This window comes from Erythrolamprus reginae, chromosome Z, assembly GCF_031021105.1.
Source record: "Erythrolamprus reginae isolate rEryReg1 chromosome Z, rEryReg1.hap1, whole genome shotgun sequence".
NCBI lineage: Eukaryota > Metazoa > Chordata > Lepidosauria > Squamata > Dipsadidae > Erythrolamprus > Erythrolamprus reginae.
Window position 1 is genome coordinate 129,385,395 of NC_091963.1, and position 18,446 is coordinate 129,403,840.

The 18,446-nt window shown below is 41.0% G+C and overlaps 1 protein-coding gene across 1 annotated transcript; it reads right to left on the bottom strand.

Moving 5' to 3' along the window:
- Positions 1–766: 766 nt before the first annotated feature.
- On the bottom strand, positions 767–8,037 carry LOC139154540 (GTPase KRas-like). Its single transcript, XM_070729247.1, has 5 exons — positions 7,870–8,037; positions 6,221–6,353; positions 5,159–5,337; positions 3,628–3,787; positions 767–2,588 (listed from the first exon to the last, which is right to left on the bottom strand). Exons 2-5 carry the CDS (start codon positions 6,329–6,331, stop codon positions 2,478–2,480), a joined length of 561 nt encoding a protein of 186 aa, XP_070585348.1. The 5' UTR covers positions 6,332–6,353; positions 7,870–8,037; the 3' UTR covers positions 767–2,477.
- Between the last annotated feature and the right edge of the window lie 10,409 nt (positions 8,038–18,446).

Sequence of the window (18,446 nt, forward strand, 5' to 3'; positions counted from 1 at the left end):
AAGTTTTGACTGGAGTTCCACTGAAAGTAGTAACTATTATGTGTAGCATGATAGTCCTTTAGGAGTTGAGCAGCATATAAATACGATAAACAAACAAACAAAAATAAAACAGATCACATCATTTTTAAGAACGTGCTTGAAAGGGAAGCTTTTCTACCTTTTTACACCTCCATTTTTCTTTGGAAGCCATCTTTTTACCCTACATCAAAATGAAAAAATCACCAGGCCCAAATCTAAGACGAAGTAGCACATACAGACATGTATTACCTAAATGAATCAAAGTCCGTGGCTGGGACAACACAATATGAGCATAGTGTGTGTTACAGAAAGCTATTGAGTCTTGAAAATGACTGTCAGAGCAGAACAAAAAAATTCAAGAGACAATAGACAAACTTCTGCAAGTAGTAAACATCTGCATCATCTTTTACAAAAAGGAAGAATGCTTTAAGAACTTCACAGGGTTTTTGTTTTTTAACATCAGACTTGATACAGAATTCATCCGTGTAAAATGTTTTTAGAAGTTGAAAATTCAAAATAAAGTGAAATTTGATGTAAGAGTCTCCAGACTAAATACTAGCATGTGTTAAGGACTTTTGAACTGAGAATCAACAATACCTCCAGGTTCCACAACTATCCCACCTCCACTCTTCCCAAAAAAATATTTTGGGAAAACCATTACCAAGATAACCATAGCAAACTCAAGAAGGATTATACTCTTCTGAATTTGATATTCTCTTAAGAAAAAAATATTGGATCTCATATCAGGTAGCTTATTCACAGGTTTATTCCAAGTGGTGGCATGTATTTATTGTACAGTTCCTTAGGAACAGGTAACAAAGGATTTTGAATTGGACAAGGGAAAAGAAAAAGTTAAATATACAAAAGGACAACAACTCATATCTTTAAACACTAACAGAATGATAATTCATATTTCTTCCGTTTTCTCACTGCCAATCTTTTAAGTACCTATACAGTACTTTCTATTCCCAGGGATTAGAGAAACTACTCAGATGATTAAAAGGGAAAAAGTGGATAAGAGATATTTTGATCATATTCCTCTTTTCTGTTTTCTAAGATGTGTAAACATTACCATATTCCCCAAAACGTGAATACCTATTAAGTAGGGGAACAACAGTGATAGATTATATTTAGGATGTTTCACAGTGGCATCATTCAACCATCTCAAGAGTCAATCTTCAAACAGCAATCGCCATTACATTTGGAAAGTTTCTTATATTAGCCAAATACAGTGGTACCTCTACTTAATTTGTTCCATGTCCAGGTTCTTAAGTAGAAAAGTTTGTAAGTAGAAGCAATTTTTCCCATAGGAATCAATGTAAAAGCAAATAATGCGTGCAAACCCATTAGGAAAGAAATAAAAGCTTGGAATTTGGGTGGGAGGAGGAGGACAATCGCTGCCAAAGGAAGAAGGTAAGGAGAATAAAGAAAATCCAAAACATTAAGGCTTTTTTTGTTAAAAAAAAGGGACTCTGAGGTGGCGAGGAAGAGCACGCGCCTCCCATACACCCAGCGCAAGGCTGACTCCAATTACACTGTGCCAGAGAGAAACCCAGGGGGAATGGCAGGCAACTGGCTGGGCCTTTGTGCTGTTCTCAAATTTCCTGGGAAATTTTTCCGGGCTTGGGTTCTTAAGTAGAAAATGGTTCTTAAGAAGAGGCAAAAAAAATCTTGAATACCCGGTTCTTATCTAGAAAAGTTCTTAAGTAGAGGCATTCTTGGGTAGAGATACCACTGTACTCCTATTTCTCTTTCCACTGTTGATGCATCATCATTTTTGATTCAGTTTAGAGAGCACAAGAAATTTTGCCCAGAAATTACACAAAACAAGTCAAATGACAATTAGGAAGAGACAAAAAAAAGTTAACTATTGAATTTAACCATCCAGAAAAGCTGAGCACCATCTATTTTAATACGGAGGGCTGAAACGGCTGCAATGGGTTTGGCTTTCCGCATTTTTGCAGTCGGTATATCTTGTCGCCCTCAAACTGTCTTATCTATTCTCCAGATAGCAAAAAGTGGCATCACATCTATTTTACTTTTCCTTCCGTATTGCAAAGAACCAAAGTAAAGAAAATTCCACAATGAGAAAGCCCACTAAGTAATACTCTGAATGAAACACTGCTTGCCTGCTGCTCCTTCAATTTAGTTTCTGGATCACATTACACCAGGTGGTTTTATGGAGTAATCCTTGTTATTCTAAGGATCTTTTTTTTTTTTTTGATTGCAGAGAAGCAACAAGACTATCAAACGTGGTTATTAATATTGGCTGTGATGTCCAAGTTTTAAAAATAGCAAAAAAAAAAAAAAAAAGACATTTAAAGAACACCACCACCTTTGCCTTTCAGCTGAAAAGGATGAGGGGACAAGGCCATCAGAATTTATCTTGCAGGCTGGGAAAACACCCAAACTCAAAGGTTTTTTTCCACACTAACCAACAGTGCAACAATGTCTCTCTCTTATAGGATAATACACTTTCTTTTCGAAGATTTCTTCTTGCGTCCATTGCTGATCTTCTCTTTGTGCTTTCGAATTTCCCGCACCAGGGTATAGAAGGCATCTTCCACTCCCTTTAGATAAATGCAGATACAAAAAGTGCAGAAAGATATAATACAAGCCTTTATTTTTAAATATATATTAGATATATTTTAAAATATATATATCAGGTGATTTAATTTTTATGAAGTGGGATTTCAAAACCCACATTTAAACAACAAAAAAGACCAAACGTTCCAAAGTACCAAATACTTGGATTCTAGCTAACTTTCCTTAGGCTGTTACCAATAGGCAGAAATTTATTTATTTATTTATTTATTTATTTAGATTTGTATGCCGCCCCTCTCCGCAGACTCGGGGCGGCTCACAACAAAGTGAAAACAATTTACAACAAATCTAAATTACTGCTAAAAACATTTTAAAAACCCCATTTTCTAAACACACATACATACAAACATACCATTCATAAATTGTATATGCCCGGGGGAGATGTCTCAGTTCCCCCATGCCTGACGACACAGGTGGGTCTTAAGGAGCTTACGAAAGGCAAGGAGAGTAGGGGCAGTTCTAATCTCTGGGGGGAGTTGGTTCCAGAGGGCCAGGGCCGCCACAGAGAAGGCTCTTCCCCTGGGGCCCGCCAACCGACATTGTTTAGTTGACAGGACCCGGAGAAGGCCCACTCTGTGGGACCTAATCGGTCGCTGGGATTCGTGCAGCAGCAGGCGGTCTCGGAGATATTCTGGTCCAGTGCCATGAAGGGCTTTAAAGGTCATAACCAACACTTTGAATTGTGACCGGAAGTTGATCGGCAACCAATGCAGACTGCGGAGTGTTGGTGAAACATGGGCATACCTAGGTAGGCCCATGACTGCTCTCGCAGCTGCATTCTGAAGAAATATTTGGATGTGGGGAAAAATAATCGTTTTTATGTACTGTAGCCTTGTTTATTCTTTCCACTCATACTGGCTTATAGTGTGAATCCCATTGCTTCAGTTATTCAGTTATTATAAAGCAAAGCATCTGACATTTGGCCCATATGGTGATTAACATATAAATAGTGAAATCAGAATGAAATACTGTATTACAGTTTGTCCTATTTGCACAATACCACACCTGTCTGGTTTTGGCTGAAGTCTCTACAAAGGGGATTCCATAGCTTCTTGCAAGCTCCTGAGCTTGTTTAGTATCCACTGTCCGAGAAGGCAGATCACACTTATTGCCCACGAGGACCATGGGAACATCATCCGAGTCCTTTACACGATTGATCTGTTCCCTGGGGTGACATAGGAGGAAAATGTGAACAAGCTGCTTCTTACCAAATCAACAGTTCTTAAATTCAACCCTGAGTTTTCTTGATGTGAATGACATATACAGTGGTACCTCATCATACGAACTTAATTGGTTCCAGGAGGAGGTTCGTAAGGTGAAAAGTTCGTAAGATGAAACTATGTTTCCCATAGGAATCAATGTAAAAGCAAATAATGGGTGCAAATCCTTCAGGAAAATCCCAAACTTTAGAAGGGAGGCGAACAGAGGGCAGGGAGGAGCAGCTAAAGGGGGCGGGTGGAAGAAGCAAGGCTAGGCTAAAGCGTGAGTGGGAAGGAAGAAAGGCAAGGGGGGGCGCCCAACCCTTTTCTTTTTTCAAAAGACACCGTTTCAGTGCCTTTGCAAGCATGCAAAATCTTTACTCCTCCAAGCTGCCCCTCCCTTTTCTTTTTTAAAAAGACTGTTTCAGTGCCTTTGCAAGCATGCAAAATCTTTACTCCTCCAAGCTGCCCCTCCCTTTTATTTCTTAAAAAGACACCGTTTCAGTGCCTTTGCAAGCATGCAAAATCTTTACTCCTCCAAGCTGCCCCTCCCTTTTCTTTCTTAAAAAGACACCGTTTCAGTGCCTTTGCAAGCATGCAAAATCTTTACTCCTCCAAGCTGCCCCTCCCTTTTCTTTCTTAAAAAGACACCGTTTCAGTGCCTTTGCAAGCATGCAAAATCTTTACTCCTCCAAGCTGCCCCTCTCTTTTCTTTCTTAAAAAAAGGGGAAAAAAAGAAACCCCTTCATCCCAGCAGCAGCTGCTTGGGTTCATAAGGTGAAAATAGTTCGGAAGAAGAGGCAAAAAAATCTTAAACACCGGGTTCGTATCTTGAAAAGTTCGTTAGAAGAGGCGTTCGTAAGATGAGGTACCACTGTATTCTAGTACAGTATTTCACTTTGCCCTGTGTGTTCTCTTGTATAAAGCAGATGGGCTGAAAATTTTGTATGATTTTTATTAAGGGGTTGTGCAGAAATAAAAAAGCATGAAATGATGTAAAATTAGATTAAGAAAAAAAATGAATAGTATAAATTGGGGGAAAAGCTATTTGAAGAAACAATTTGTAATCTTTATGAAAGTTACAAACATATTATCTCTGCCCTTTTTAAAATTACGTCATAGTACAATTTCCCCCATATTCTTTTTTAATCGGCAACTCCATCAGTCACCAATTAATCCCCCCCCCCCATTTTAGTAAAAAAAATGTCCTCAATCAAATAAAGTTTCATATTTTCAGTATTTAGAGAGGTTTTGCCATAATTGCTACTGGAGTGAAGCTAACAAGGAAAAGAATAGATGCTGACTAATAGACCACAGGACTTTAGTCATCCTCTTACCTATAATGGTGAACATCTTCAAAAGACTTTGTATTGTTGATAGCAAAGACACACAGGAAGCCTTCTCCTGTCCTCATATATTGATCACGCATTGCACTATACTCCTCTTGGCCAGCTGTGTCCAGGATATCTAAAAGGCATGTCTCTCCATCAATAACCACCTGCTTCCGGTAAGAATCCTGAATTCAGAAGCACACCCACACAGAGAAAAATGTAACATAGGAGGAACATTGGTGGAGGAAAAAAAACAAGGCAGGAACAAGATGATATTTTGTCACAAGTTTATTGAACAAAAAAGAAATTGTTATTTGGGGACAGGTGGGAAGCAGTACTGAAGAAGATTACCAGTTTTTATGAAGTGATGAGCATCCTTTTGCTAGTCAGAATTCACATCTAACCACTAGTGATGTGGTAGATGGAACGATGATGCAAATAGAAGGAGATATTTTTTTTATACATATGACACCAACAAGATTTTTTACTTTTCTCTGAGCTTTTGATTTTGGGGGGAAGGAGGTTGAACTGTTAAGCCTATTGAGCATGTTAATTCTAACTCCAGAGTATACACACACATATATATGTCTTTCTCAAAAGAGCTGAGTAAATGAGCAATTGTAGTAGGAGGGAGGGCAATGGTTTCCATCCACCTCAAAAGGATAGGCAGAGAAGTTTTATTTATTGCTCAAATTTAGATATCACCCATTTCATTCTCAGAGTGATTCTGGATGGTGTACAGTTACAAATTTAAAAAATACCTCTCCCCCCCCCCTCCTTCTCCCCCTCCCACACATACAATATCAATAAAATCAGTCAGATAAAGTACTCAGAAACTTTGAACTGTGCAATCCTGTATTAAAATATATGTAGCTCATTAACAAAGGATGCAGCAGGTGTCAGATATTCACAACCAGCAAATGTGTATTTTGTATTTTAAGACACCTAGGAAGGTCAGTGGGATAGAATGACAGAATCAAAGAGCAAAGAGCTCTTTGAACAAGACAAAATGAGAGAATGACATTGAATAATTCAAAGGTCAGGCCCAGTGCTGCAGTGATTATATACCTCTATAGTGGGATCATATTCATCCACAAAATGATTCTGGATTAACTGTATGGTTAATGCACTCTTTCCAACGCCACCAGCACCCACCACTACCAGCTTGTATTCCGTCATTTCTGCTGGGCTCCAGGGCAAACTAAAGTAAATTAAAATCAACAGAAGACTGCAGTGAATTCAATTCTTTTTCAATATTCATGTGATCTTAAAAGGCACACTTGGGCAACTATTTGCTGTCATTTCTTTTTGAGAAGCAATGGGGTAAGCAGATAGTTTGGTATTGTTTGAATCAGACGACAACAGTACAAGATTAGATGATATGGAGATACCTGGTCCATAGAATCGCCAAGAGTCAGACACAATTGAATATCATCATCATCATCATCATCATCATCATCATCATCATGAGGTTTCTTATCATTTAACTAAAAGCTCAAGACACAAGAATTCCCCCCCTCCCCCCATCTTTTATAGGAACAGAAATCTCTTTCAAAACTGACTGGAAAGAAAGAATCCCAACTTTCTGCTAACAATTCTGTTATATCCAAAATTCTTATTTTCTCACTTCCTAGCTGGCATATTACATGTCCCATTCCCTTTACCTCTTGGTTTTTCCTGTGAGTTTGTGGCCATTTTTGATGCCCCATTTTTGACACAATTTCTGTAATTTCTGTTTCTTTATCTGTTTATCTGTTTTCTATTTCTATTCCTTTATCATGCCTACAATAATTTTTGTCTGCACCTGATAATGAGTGGTTCTGTATACATACCCATGTGTATCTTGCTGACTATCCACCTGCCATCAATTCTTGCTTTGTGACCCACCCATTTCCATGTTTTTATGTTTAGGTATGGCACAGAAACTAAAGGAGTTACCAAACGCTTCTAAATGATGGAAAAATACAGGATGGGGTTCTGAATTGGATGGAATGGAATAACAGAGTTGGAAGGGAGCTTGGAGGTCTTCTAGTCCAACTCCCTGCTCAGGCAGGAAATCCTATATACCATTTCAGACAAATGATTGTCCAGTCTCTTCTTTAAAACCCCCCAGCCCCGAAGCATTCACAACTTCGAGACAGAAGCAAAACATGAATGCAATCCACTTGCTCCTGATATTCAGAGATCTCTTTCCATTCCCTCTTGTGCCAAAAGTAGCCTCATTGGCAAGTTAGCAAATCTAGACCTGCTGAGCCAGCGCACCTGTAAAACGCAAGGCTGGGCAAGTCGCCACTTCCCACAAGGAAGGCGAGGGGCTTATTAACAGTCAGCTCATTAGCAGAATGGCAAAACCTCTTCCCTATGGGGCGGTGGGGGGAAAAGGCCAGCACCGCCAAGCCAGCTTATGGCCCGCAAACTGGTACTTTTTGCAAAGAGCCTCCCATTCCGCCGCGCGCGCCGCAAACCCCATCCATCCCCATTGCCAGGATTCCCACGCAAGGGCCCCGCCCTGAGTACAGTCTCTATAATGGCTGCAGTGCAACTCTTTAAAGGACTTGGCCAAACTCGCCCACCGGCTCCTCCAGAACGAATCCCCAGCCACCCTTTTCCCTTCGTGCCCGACCCACCCCAGTGCTCCATTCCTTAGCGCCACCCTTCGTGCAATTAAGTCAGTGCCCACCACCACCACCACCATCCCCACCGCCGTGCGCACTCACCCAACCCGTAGCAAAGGGAAGGAAAAACCGCACTCAGGCACCCCCCATGGGAACGGAGGGCTCTCGGCGTCGGGCGGCCTCCCTTATCCAAGGCCAGGGCTTAAGGCCGGCAACCAAAGACCCCTCCCTCTGTAGCCTGACAGCTCTCCCCCCGCCCGCCCTGCACCCGGCCACGCAGGTCCGCCCAGCCAATGGGCGGGAGGTACCGCCCCAGGACGACCAATCGGAGACCCCGATACCATAGAGACGCGTTAAATGGGTCAGGCTAGAGGAGCTGCGGGGCGGCAAAGGGCGGGGCCCTGGGAAGAGAAAGCGAAGAGCGTCAGCAGGAAATGGAGCGAATGCAGTGGAGGTGGAAAGAACCTGAGAAGGAACAGTCTGTTCTCCCCACCCCCGGCGCTGGGAAAGTTAATAAAAGCGGCGAATATCGATATATGTGTGAAGAGTAGTCCTACCTGAATAGCCTTCGCTGTGTGAAGAATAGCCTACGCCATCATTCTGCTAAACCCTCAACACTTGTCAAACTGTTTACTAAGTCTGCATTTCTATTACTGCTAGTTATTTTTTCCTCACCATTCCTATCGCCCATTTTCTCCCACTTGTGACTGTATGACTGTAACTTGTTACTTATATCCTTAAGATTTATATTAATATTGATTGTGTAAAAAAAGAAGGCTGTGAAAATATTTATGGACTCCTCGCATCCTGGACATATTGCTTCAACTCCTGCCCTCAAAACGTCGCTATAGAGCAGGGGTCCCAAAACTTTTTACACGGGGCCAGTTCACTGTCCCTCAGACTGTTGGAGGGCCGGACTATAAAAAAAAAACCTATGAAAAAATCCCTATGCACACTGCACGTATTTCCATAAGTTATACTTTTCTATAATTTCAATATTTCCAAGCTCAATTAATTTTCAGGCACTTAGCATTTACTATTATTAACGTTCATCAATCTACATTTCCAATTATATTTTAAATTCATAATGCAAACTCATAAAATCATACAGTACATATCATAAACCCCTTGTTTATTATATGTATCTTCCATTAATTTTACCTGTGTGATTCTATATAGTTCTAAAATTCTAATCCAACTTTACGAATTAATACATCCTAATATTAAACAACACCTAAATATATCTTTTACCAATATTCCATAGTCAATCCATATATAATAATCATCCCTCCTCAAATTTCTACCCACTGTTCTCATTTCTGGGTACCTCCTGTCTCTCCCCCTTTTCTCTCTCATTTGTTTCTCCTTTCTCCCTCTTCCTCCCTTTTTCTCTCATTCCTTCCCCCTCTCACTTCTGTCTTTTTCCATCCCTGTCTCCTCCTCCCTTATGTGTGTGTGTGTGTGTGTGTGTGAACTCTTGAACCATTTCCAAAAACAGGTGAGGGCTGGGTTTTTTTCCCTCTCTGTTATTATTTGGGTGCTTTTTATAATATGCTTAAATCAAGAGTCACTTCTCTCTCTTTTCTCCTCTCTCCTTTCCCCCCTCTTTCTTTCTCTCCCTTCTTTCCTTCCCCCCCTCCCCTCCCTTTCTCTCTCCCTCTTTCTTCCCCCCCTTTCTCTCTCTCTTTCTCCCTCCCTCCCTTTCTCAACACAGCAGAGCCCTCTGCTTTCCCTCTCGGCAGGAAAAGCGTGCTGCTTCCCTGGGCTGGCAGCTTTGCTGGCCGGCGCAGGGCTTGACGTCAGCAGGCCCCTGCTTCCCTAACAGCAATCTCCCAACCACCATGGTCCCTGCCCCCCCAGCAACGGACTGTTAGCGGTGCTGGAAGGAGGTGTAAAATCTGGTGTGCTGTCACCCGCAGGCCAGATAAATGTCCTCAATGGGTCGCATGCGGCCCGCGGGCTGTAGTTTGGGGACCACTGCTATACAGCACTGCACACAAAGACAACTAGACACAAGAAGTTTTTTCCCTGAACACCATCACTCCGCTAAACAAATAATTCCCTCAACACTGTCAAACTATTCACTAAGGCTATATTACTATTACTACTAGTTTTTCTCCTCATTCCTGTTACCCTTCCCACTTATGATACAAGCAATGGTTATTGCTTGTATCCTTACAATTTATATTAATATTGTTTCCTAGTTGCTTATTTGTACACTATGACGATCATTAAGTGTTGGACCTCCTGATTATTGCTGAATGCATTTTTTTTCCTTTTACGTAAAATGAGAGCATATACACCAAATTCCTTGTGTGTCCAATCATGCTTGGGCAATAAAGAATTATATTCTATAAATAATTCTGTAACAATACGGAGAAATTATGGTCGCTCACAGTTTATATCTTCTAAAAGTCTGGGCGGTAGCGGGACTGGCTGGCCCAATAGAGCAGCAGTTCTACTCGAAGAAAAACAAGTCTAAAGAAAAACAAAGTCCAGTTGCCTCTTGAAAAAAAAAAAAGAGCACCTTTGGGACAGCTGTTCTATTGTTTGCCCTTAGCTGTAATTTGATCAACTATGGAATTTATTTCACTGGAGGATATTCCAATGTTTTGTTTTATTTAAAGGAGCCTTTGTCCACGTGGAAGTTAATTTAAAAAACTTCTTTGAGAAGAAACTGCTTTCCCATCTAAAAAGGGAAGGCTATGTTATATTGTGTACTGTGTTCTGGGGTTTTTCTTATCTTTTAAAGGTTTTTTTTAAAAAAGCTGCTCTGAAACTGAAAGGATTAAGTGGGATTTAATGAAAATTCTATCTCAAAACAGACTTTGGGTAGAGATGTGTTTAGAGGTCCATCATTCCATCATTTAGGGGTCCAAAGGCCTCAGTGGTGCAATGGTTAGAGTGCAGTACTGCAAGCTACTTCTGCTGATCACCGTCTGCCAGCAATTTGGCAGATCGAATTTCAGTAGGCTCAAGGTTGACTCAGCCTTCCATCCTTCCAAGGTCGGTAAATTGAGGACCCCGATTGTTAGGGGCAACATGCTTACTCTCTGCAAACCGCTTAGAGAAGGCCATAAAGCACTGTGAAATGGTACATAAGTTATTGCTAAATCTTGCCACCGGCTCAAGGTTGACTCAGACTTTGATCTTTCTGAGGTGGCTAAAATGAGGACCCAAATTGTTGGGGACAAAATGCTAATTCTGTAAACCGCTTAGAGTGGGCTGTAAAATTCAATTCAATTCAATGTATTAGATTTGTATGCCGCCCCTCTCCGAAGACTCAGGGTGGCTCACAACAATAATAAAAACAATATACTGTAACAGTAAACAAATCTAATATTAAAAGAAAAGATACATAAAACCCCAACAATTAAAACCATACAGCACGTACATACCAAACATAAAAGCACTATGCGGTATATAAATCAGAACTGCAGAAAAAACAATTGCTGCCAACCTGCCTTCCGTTGAGGACCTGTATACTGCACGAGTCAAAAAGAGGGCGGGGAAAATATTTACTGACCCCTCACATCCTGGACACAAACTCTTTCAACTCCTATCCTCAAAACGTCGCTACAGAGCACTGTACACCAAGACAACTAGACACAAGAACAGTTTTTTCCCGAACGCCATCACTGCTAAACAAATAATTCCCTCAACACTGTCAGACTTTCTACTAAATCTGCACTTCTACTAGATTTTCTCATCACTCCTATCACCCATTTCCTCCCATGTTGACTGTATGACTGTAACTTATAGCTTGTATCCTAAGATTTTTATTAATATTGCTTCTCCATTGTTTATTTGACCCCTATGACAATAATTAAGTGTCGTGCCACATGATTCTTGACAAATGTATATTTTATTTTATGTACGCTGGAAGCATATGCACCAAGACAAATTTCTTGTGTGTCCAATCACACTTGGCCAATAAAATTCTATTCTATTCTAAATCTAAATGCTATTGCTATCATTCCATCATTCTTTAAGCAATGACTGGTGTCTAAAAAATATCAAATTAAAGAAAGTTATCCAAAGGATGAACTGACTAATAAGAGCATTGGGCAACATAATCCTATTTCCAGGGAACTGGGATCCAAACTTGTATGTATCATGAGACACTTAAGCCCAACAAAATGTTATCTGTCCCCTCATACAAAATAGATTTGCACTCAGCACCTACAATTGTATTATTACACCCAATCACAAAGTATTTTGACCTTCCTGTGTAGTTGGTTTACTCTGCTTGACAGGACTCACCTCAGTCTTGCATTATGCCTCCTTCCTATTCTCAATGAATTAGGAAAGTGTATGAACCATTTCTGAATGTTATCTTGTAGTTCTGGACTTTAAAAATGTTTCAGCCTCTTTCTTAGGTAAAGGTTCCCATATCTTTCCATCAAGGTCATCTTCCTTATTCTCAACCAAAGTATAATTTTGCAGCACAGGACTGCTTTTTGAGTTAATGAATCTATCTGTCCTAGCTCAAAGACCTCTGGTTTTCAGTCTCTTTGAAAATAATTGGAACATTACAACATATAATGAATAGATGTGCAAATATGCTTTTTGCACCTTACAAGAGGCCTTTGAGGGCCTCTTTCAACCCTTGAGAGCTTATGAATATCCAACAAAGTGGTTCTGACCTATTTGGTACCTTTCCCATAGCATCCTGAATTCTTAAGTTCAACCCGACTCTTTCCCGAAAGCTCTTCATAGTGCTGAAAAAAACAGGGAGGGGAAGAAAAGATAGTTTTGTAATAGGTGACACGGGAGCTCTAATTGAGCTATTACAAAAGAGGACCCACTTTGCTTCAAAACAAGCCAGGTTAAGATGAAAGTGTCTGCTAGAGCCAACAACTGAAGAGATGTAACAAAATGCTGTGAAAAGCAGTCTGAGAAGAAATCAAAGGTCAGAACAGTTTCTTCAACACAGCACCTTCCGGATGTACCGGCCCTAGGATTCTCAGTGTTCCAAGGAGGATGGCCATTGTATGTGGCATCACAGTGTTTTATGGCAGAAAGCATTCCAGGAAGTCAATAGAGTCTACAGTATACAGCAGGGGTAGGCAAAGTTGGCTCTTCTATAACATGTGGACTTCAACTCCCAGAATTCCTGAGCTAGCATGATTGGCTCAAGAATTCTGGGAGTTGAAGTCCACAAGTCATAAAGAGCCAACTTTTCCTATCCCTGGCATACAGACTCTATGGAAAAGATTTCTTAGGAAGAATCATGGATCATGTTTTCTTTTTTTTAAGTACAGGTAGAGTCCTTGTTTAGTGACTGAAATTAGTTTTGGCAACTTGATTATTAAGCAAAGTGTCGCTAAGTGAGAATTGCATGACTGTGCTTACAGCCTTCCTTTGCTTAACAGTGTCAAGTGATACAGCCCCCAAACAGTCAGCTAAGACCACATGGAGGGGAAGATTTCTGGAATTGAACTATGAAGAATGAAAGAAGCTGGATAAAAGGGCAAATTATAGCCCTTTTCTCCCATTCGCCTACCCTTTGAAATGCTAACCCTGGTGCGGGGATAAATAGCAGGAAAATAATTGATGTTGGCATGTACTTTCATTGGAAAAGATTTCAAGCAAGGAAGCAAGCACTTAACAATAGAACAGAACAGAACAGAAATTTATTTTTATTTATTTATTTATTTAGTCCAATACATAATACACATTGAAGAGAATAGATATGTAGTAATATAACTAAAGAAATGAATAGAAGAAAAGATATAAAAGTATAGGTGAACAAATTTGAAAGGAAGAAAAGATAAATGAGATAAGGAGAGACAATTGGACAGGGGACAGAATGAACAGAACAGAATAGAATACAATTCTTTATTGGCCAAGTGTGATTGGACACACAAGGAATTTGTCTTGGTGCATGTGATCTCAGTGTACATAAAAGAAAAGATACATTTGTCAAGAATCATGATGTGCAATGCTTAATGATTGTCATAGGGTTCAAATAAGCAATCAGAAAACAATATTAATAAGGATACAAGCAACAAGTTACAGTCATATAGTCATAAGTGGGAAGGAATGATGAGAAAAACTAGTAGTAATAGTAATCCAGCCTTAGTGAATAATTTGACAGTGGTGAAGGAATTATTTGTTTAGCAGAGGGGATGGTGTTTGGGAAAAAACGTATTGTGTCTAGTTGTCTTTGTGTGCAGTGCTCTGTAGTGATGTTTTGAAGGTAGGAGTTGAAACAATATGTCCAGGATGTAAGGAGTCCATAAATATTTTCACAGCCCTTTTTTTGACTTATGCAATATACAGATCCCCAATGGAAGGCAGGTTAGTAGCAATTGTTTTTTCTGCAGTTCTTATTTATTTATTTATTTATTTATTTAGTTAGTTAGTTAGTTAGTTAGTTAGTTAGATAGTTAGTTAATTAGTTAGTTAGTTTGTCCAATACACAATACACATTGAATAGATATGTAGTAATATAAATAAAGAAAAGGATAGAAGAAAAGATATAAAAGTATAGGTGAACAAATTTGAAAGGAAGAAAAATAAATGAGATATGGAGAGACAATTGGACAGGGGACAGAAGGCACACTGGTGCACTTATGCACGCTCCTTACTGACCTCTAAGGAACCTGGAGAGGTCAATTCTGGATTATTTATTAATTATCCTCTGAGGTCTGTGTCTGGGTTGCAGAACTGAACCAGACAGTTATAGAGGTGCAGATGACAGACTCGTTGATTCCTCTTATAGAACTGTATCAGCAGCTTCTTGGACAGTTTGAGCTTCCTGAGTTGGTGCAGAAAGAACATTATTTGTTGTGCTTTTTTGATGACATTTTTTGATTATGGGAGACAAGGAATACACATCCAATGGAGCAAGCAGTTTAGGAGGCAAATAAAAGGGTGAAACTGATTTAAGATCAATTTCAGGAAGCAGCTGAACCTGGAGGATTCTACAGTAATCAAATATAATAGTATTTCTCAACCTTGGAAACTTTAAGATGCGTGGACTTCATCTTACAGAATTCCATAGCCAGCATGACGGTTCCAAGAATCACTGAACCATAGTAATTAAGGTCATGCAGCTGATTATAACTTGCACTTAGCATTTTCAGTGGTATTGCACTGCAGAGGAAAAAGAAAATAACCTATGGTATGCATGCCACAGGTGGCACTTAGAACCATACCTATGTTAACTCCAGCTGATTTTTGGCCTTCCGGAGGGCGGAGGAGGCCGTTTTCACCCTCTCCAGGCTTCAGAAAAGCCTCCAGAGCCTGGGATGGCAAAAACGCACCCAACGGACCTACCAGAAGCTTCAGTGAGGCCTGCACGCATGAGGTGGGGGGCAGTGCAGTGCAGGGGGGTTGTGCATGCATATGAGTGCATTATGGGTGTGGGCATGCGCTTGCATGCTATTGCACGTGTGTGTGCAACTTTGGCACCCAACCAAGGAAATGTTCGCCATCACTGGTTTAGGCAATCTGCAAGGAGAAGGAGAAAAAAACACATGATGCACAGAACAATGTACACTAACTCACTGTAATGTGCAAACACATAATAGAGATGCTGCAAAGATGGTAAATGCAGGCATTGGTCCGGAGCTATTTTTTTTATTAGCATCAGTGATTAACCATAGTAGCTATTAAATGAATAATTGCCTGTAAGGACTTCATATGTTGCTCTACATTTGGAAATTCTAGGTCCTTTTGTCCCCTCGGTTGTTGTTGTTGTTTTCCTATTTGGGTGATGATTTATTTCACAGGATGCTGAGATTCCAGCATGGTACAGGTAGTTCTGACTTATTATTAGTTGCTTAGCAACTGTTCAAACAGTCCCCCAAACGCACTTAGAACCCAGATTCAAAGTTCTGATGGTTGTCCTTTAGCTTCTTTTTATTATAAGCAAATTCAACAGAAAGCTGCAATATAAAAGAGCCAATCGCAGCCTCATGTTTATTTCCAAAATCTCTCAGGATCCTAGTAGTATTACATAAGGAATAAGGAGATCCAGGTTTAAATCCACTTTCATTCATAGAATCTCACAGGTCATTTTGGGCCTTGACTTATAACCATTCATTTAGTGATCACTCATAGTTACAATAGCACTGAAAACGTATGACTCTTTTCATACTTATGACCACTGCAGCTTCCTTCTGGCTATGAGTTCAAAATCTGGAGACTTGGCAACTGGCTTGTACTTATTATAGTTGCAGTTGGGGGTCGCGTGATCGCCATTTGTAAATTTTTCATAAGCAAAATCAACAGGAAGCCAGATTCACTCAACAACCATGTTATTTATTTAACAACCACAGCGATTCCTTTAACAACTTCGATAAGAAAGATTGTTAAATGGGGCAAAACTCACTTAACAACTATCTTGCTTAGCAACAGCAATTTGGGGCTCAGTTGAGGTCCTAAATTGAGGACTACCTGTGCTACATGTTTTTGCTCATCATAAAACCTCCTCCTTGATTTTATATCTTTGTAAAAAATCACATTCCCACTTTACAGAATGAACAAAATATATATAAAACATGCATTTGTAACATGCTCAGATACTTTGGCCACCAAATGAAAAGAGAGGAACTCCTTGCAAAAGACCTTGATGCTTGGAAAGACTGAATGCCAAAGGAGATGGGGGTGGTAAGTGATGATACAGTTAGATAGTGTCAGGGACACACTGGGCATGAATTTGAGCAATCTCACTTAGACTTTAATAACAAAAAATGTATAAAGTAAGTGGAGGATAGAAGGAGGACCTGGCTTTCTGTGGTCAGGGGTGGGCAGCAGGCAGGACGGGGTGGAATGTAGTTCCACTCGCAGAAATGAAGCTGCATGCACAGCTCCAGCCGATCGACCGCTGTCACTTCCTGGATTACTGATCTCGGCTCGGCTCCCCTTTTTTCCCCTGCTGCTGCTGCTGCTGCTGCTGCGTCTGCGCTCCTTGCTTTTTTCCTCTTTCCTCCTTCCTGGCCTCCAATGAGCTTCCCTCTCTCCTGCCCGGCTCCCCTCCAGCCTCATGTGGCCACCTCCCGCCTGAGGTGCAAGCAGAAGGTGTGGGTGGAAGCAGCACTGGCAGCATTTATGCTTCTGGAAGCACCCATTTGCCTAGCTATCCAGTCTGAGGTGGGGGGGCGACCCAGGAAGGAGAGTGTGGGAAACGCAAAGCAAATTGTCACCCCAACGAGCGACACTGGTAAAGTTGTAAGTCAAGGACTTAACAGTTCACTTGAACAATGATGATCGTTCAAGCCACTCCCACCTGTTCACATGGCCAGCAAGCCACTCCTACCCAGTCACATGACCATTAAACCACACTCACAAAATAAGCCACACCCACAGTGTGGCAGTAAAATTTTTGGCTGCCCATTACTGTCTGTGGTCCATGAAGACTTGGACACGACTTAGACTTGAATAACAAAAAATGTATAAAGTGAATAAAATATAAATAAAATCTCATCTGGATTTCTGGGACATTATGGCTTTTTAAACACATACCCTGAGCTGAGAAATCAAGGGTTTATTGTGAATACAAGTAGTCAACGTACGACCACTACTGAGGCCAACATTTCTGCTGCTAAATGAGACATTTGTGAAGTGAATTTTGCTGCATTCTATGACCTCGCTTGCCGCATTTGTTAAGTGAATTCCTGCAAGTTGTTAAATTAGTACCATGATGGTGAACCTATAGAATGCATGCCAGAGGTAGCATGCTGCGCCCTCTCTGTGGGCACATGATTTGATTGATTTTATTTTATTGGATTTGTATGCCGCCCCTCTCCGTAGACTCGGGGCGGCTAACAACAGTAGTAAACAGCATATGACAATCCAATATAAACAGTTAAAAACCAAACATACATACAGACATACCATGCAAAAAATTGTAAAGGCCTAGGGGGAAAGAGTATCTCAATTCCCCTATGCCTGGCAGCAGAGGTGGGTTTTAAGAAGCTTACGAAAGGCAAGGAGGGTGGGAGCAATTCTAATCTCTGTGGGGAGTTGATTCCAGAGGGTCGGGGCCGCCACAGAGAAGGCTCTTCCCCTGGGTCCCACCAAGTGACATTGTTTAGTTGATGGGACCCGGAGAAGACCCACTCTGTGGGACCTAACTGGTCGCTGGGATTCGTGCAGCAGAAGGCGGTCCCTGAGATAGTCTGGTCCGGTGCCATGAAGGGCTTTATAGGTCATAACCAACACTTTGAATTGTGACCGGAAACTGATCGGCAACCAATGCAGACTGCTGCAGTTCAGCTCGGCTATGAATGCAGACACACCTCCTATCAGCCAGCTGGTCTTTGGGCCACAGGTGGGGGCACATACATATGCATTGGGTGGGGCACATGTGGGGAGTCACATGCGTGTGTGGCCTTGATGGTCTCCTACGGGAATGGTCAGGAACACAGTTCCAGTAGCAAAATTTGGAGCTCCACCCCAGAGCACCCAATTTGCACTGAAAGACGTTGAAACAAAATGCATATTATCATTGTTAGCCGCCCCGAGTCTACGGAGAGGGGCGGCATGCAAATCCAATAAACAAACAAATAAAATAAATAAGCCACGCCCACAGTGTGGTAGTAAAAATTTTGGTAGCCCATCACTGATGTGGGGGGGACATGTGCATGCATGGAGGCAGGGTGTATGCGCAGGATCGTGTGTGCATTGCCTTTTGGGGTTCAGGCACATGCACACATTTACGCTTGCAT

Bases quoted from the DNA above. Each gene is read 5' to 3' on its own strand.
- LOC139154540 (XM_070729247.1), bottom strand. From the start codon at position 6,331: ATGACGGAATACAAGCTGGTAGTGGTGGGTGCTGGTGGCGTTGGAAAG. The intron at 3,788-5,158 runs GTAAGAGGATGA...ATGTCACCCCAG, and splicing joins GAAGATGTTCACCATTATAG to GGAACAGATCAATCGTGTAA. The intron at 2,589-3,627 runs GTGTGGTATTGT...ATTTATCTAAAG, and splicing joins CTTCAGCCAAAACCAGACAG to GGAGTGGAAGATGCCTTCTA.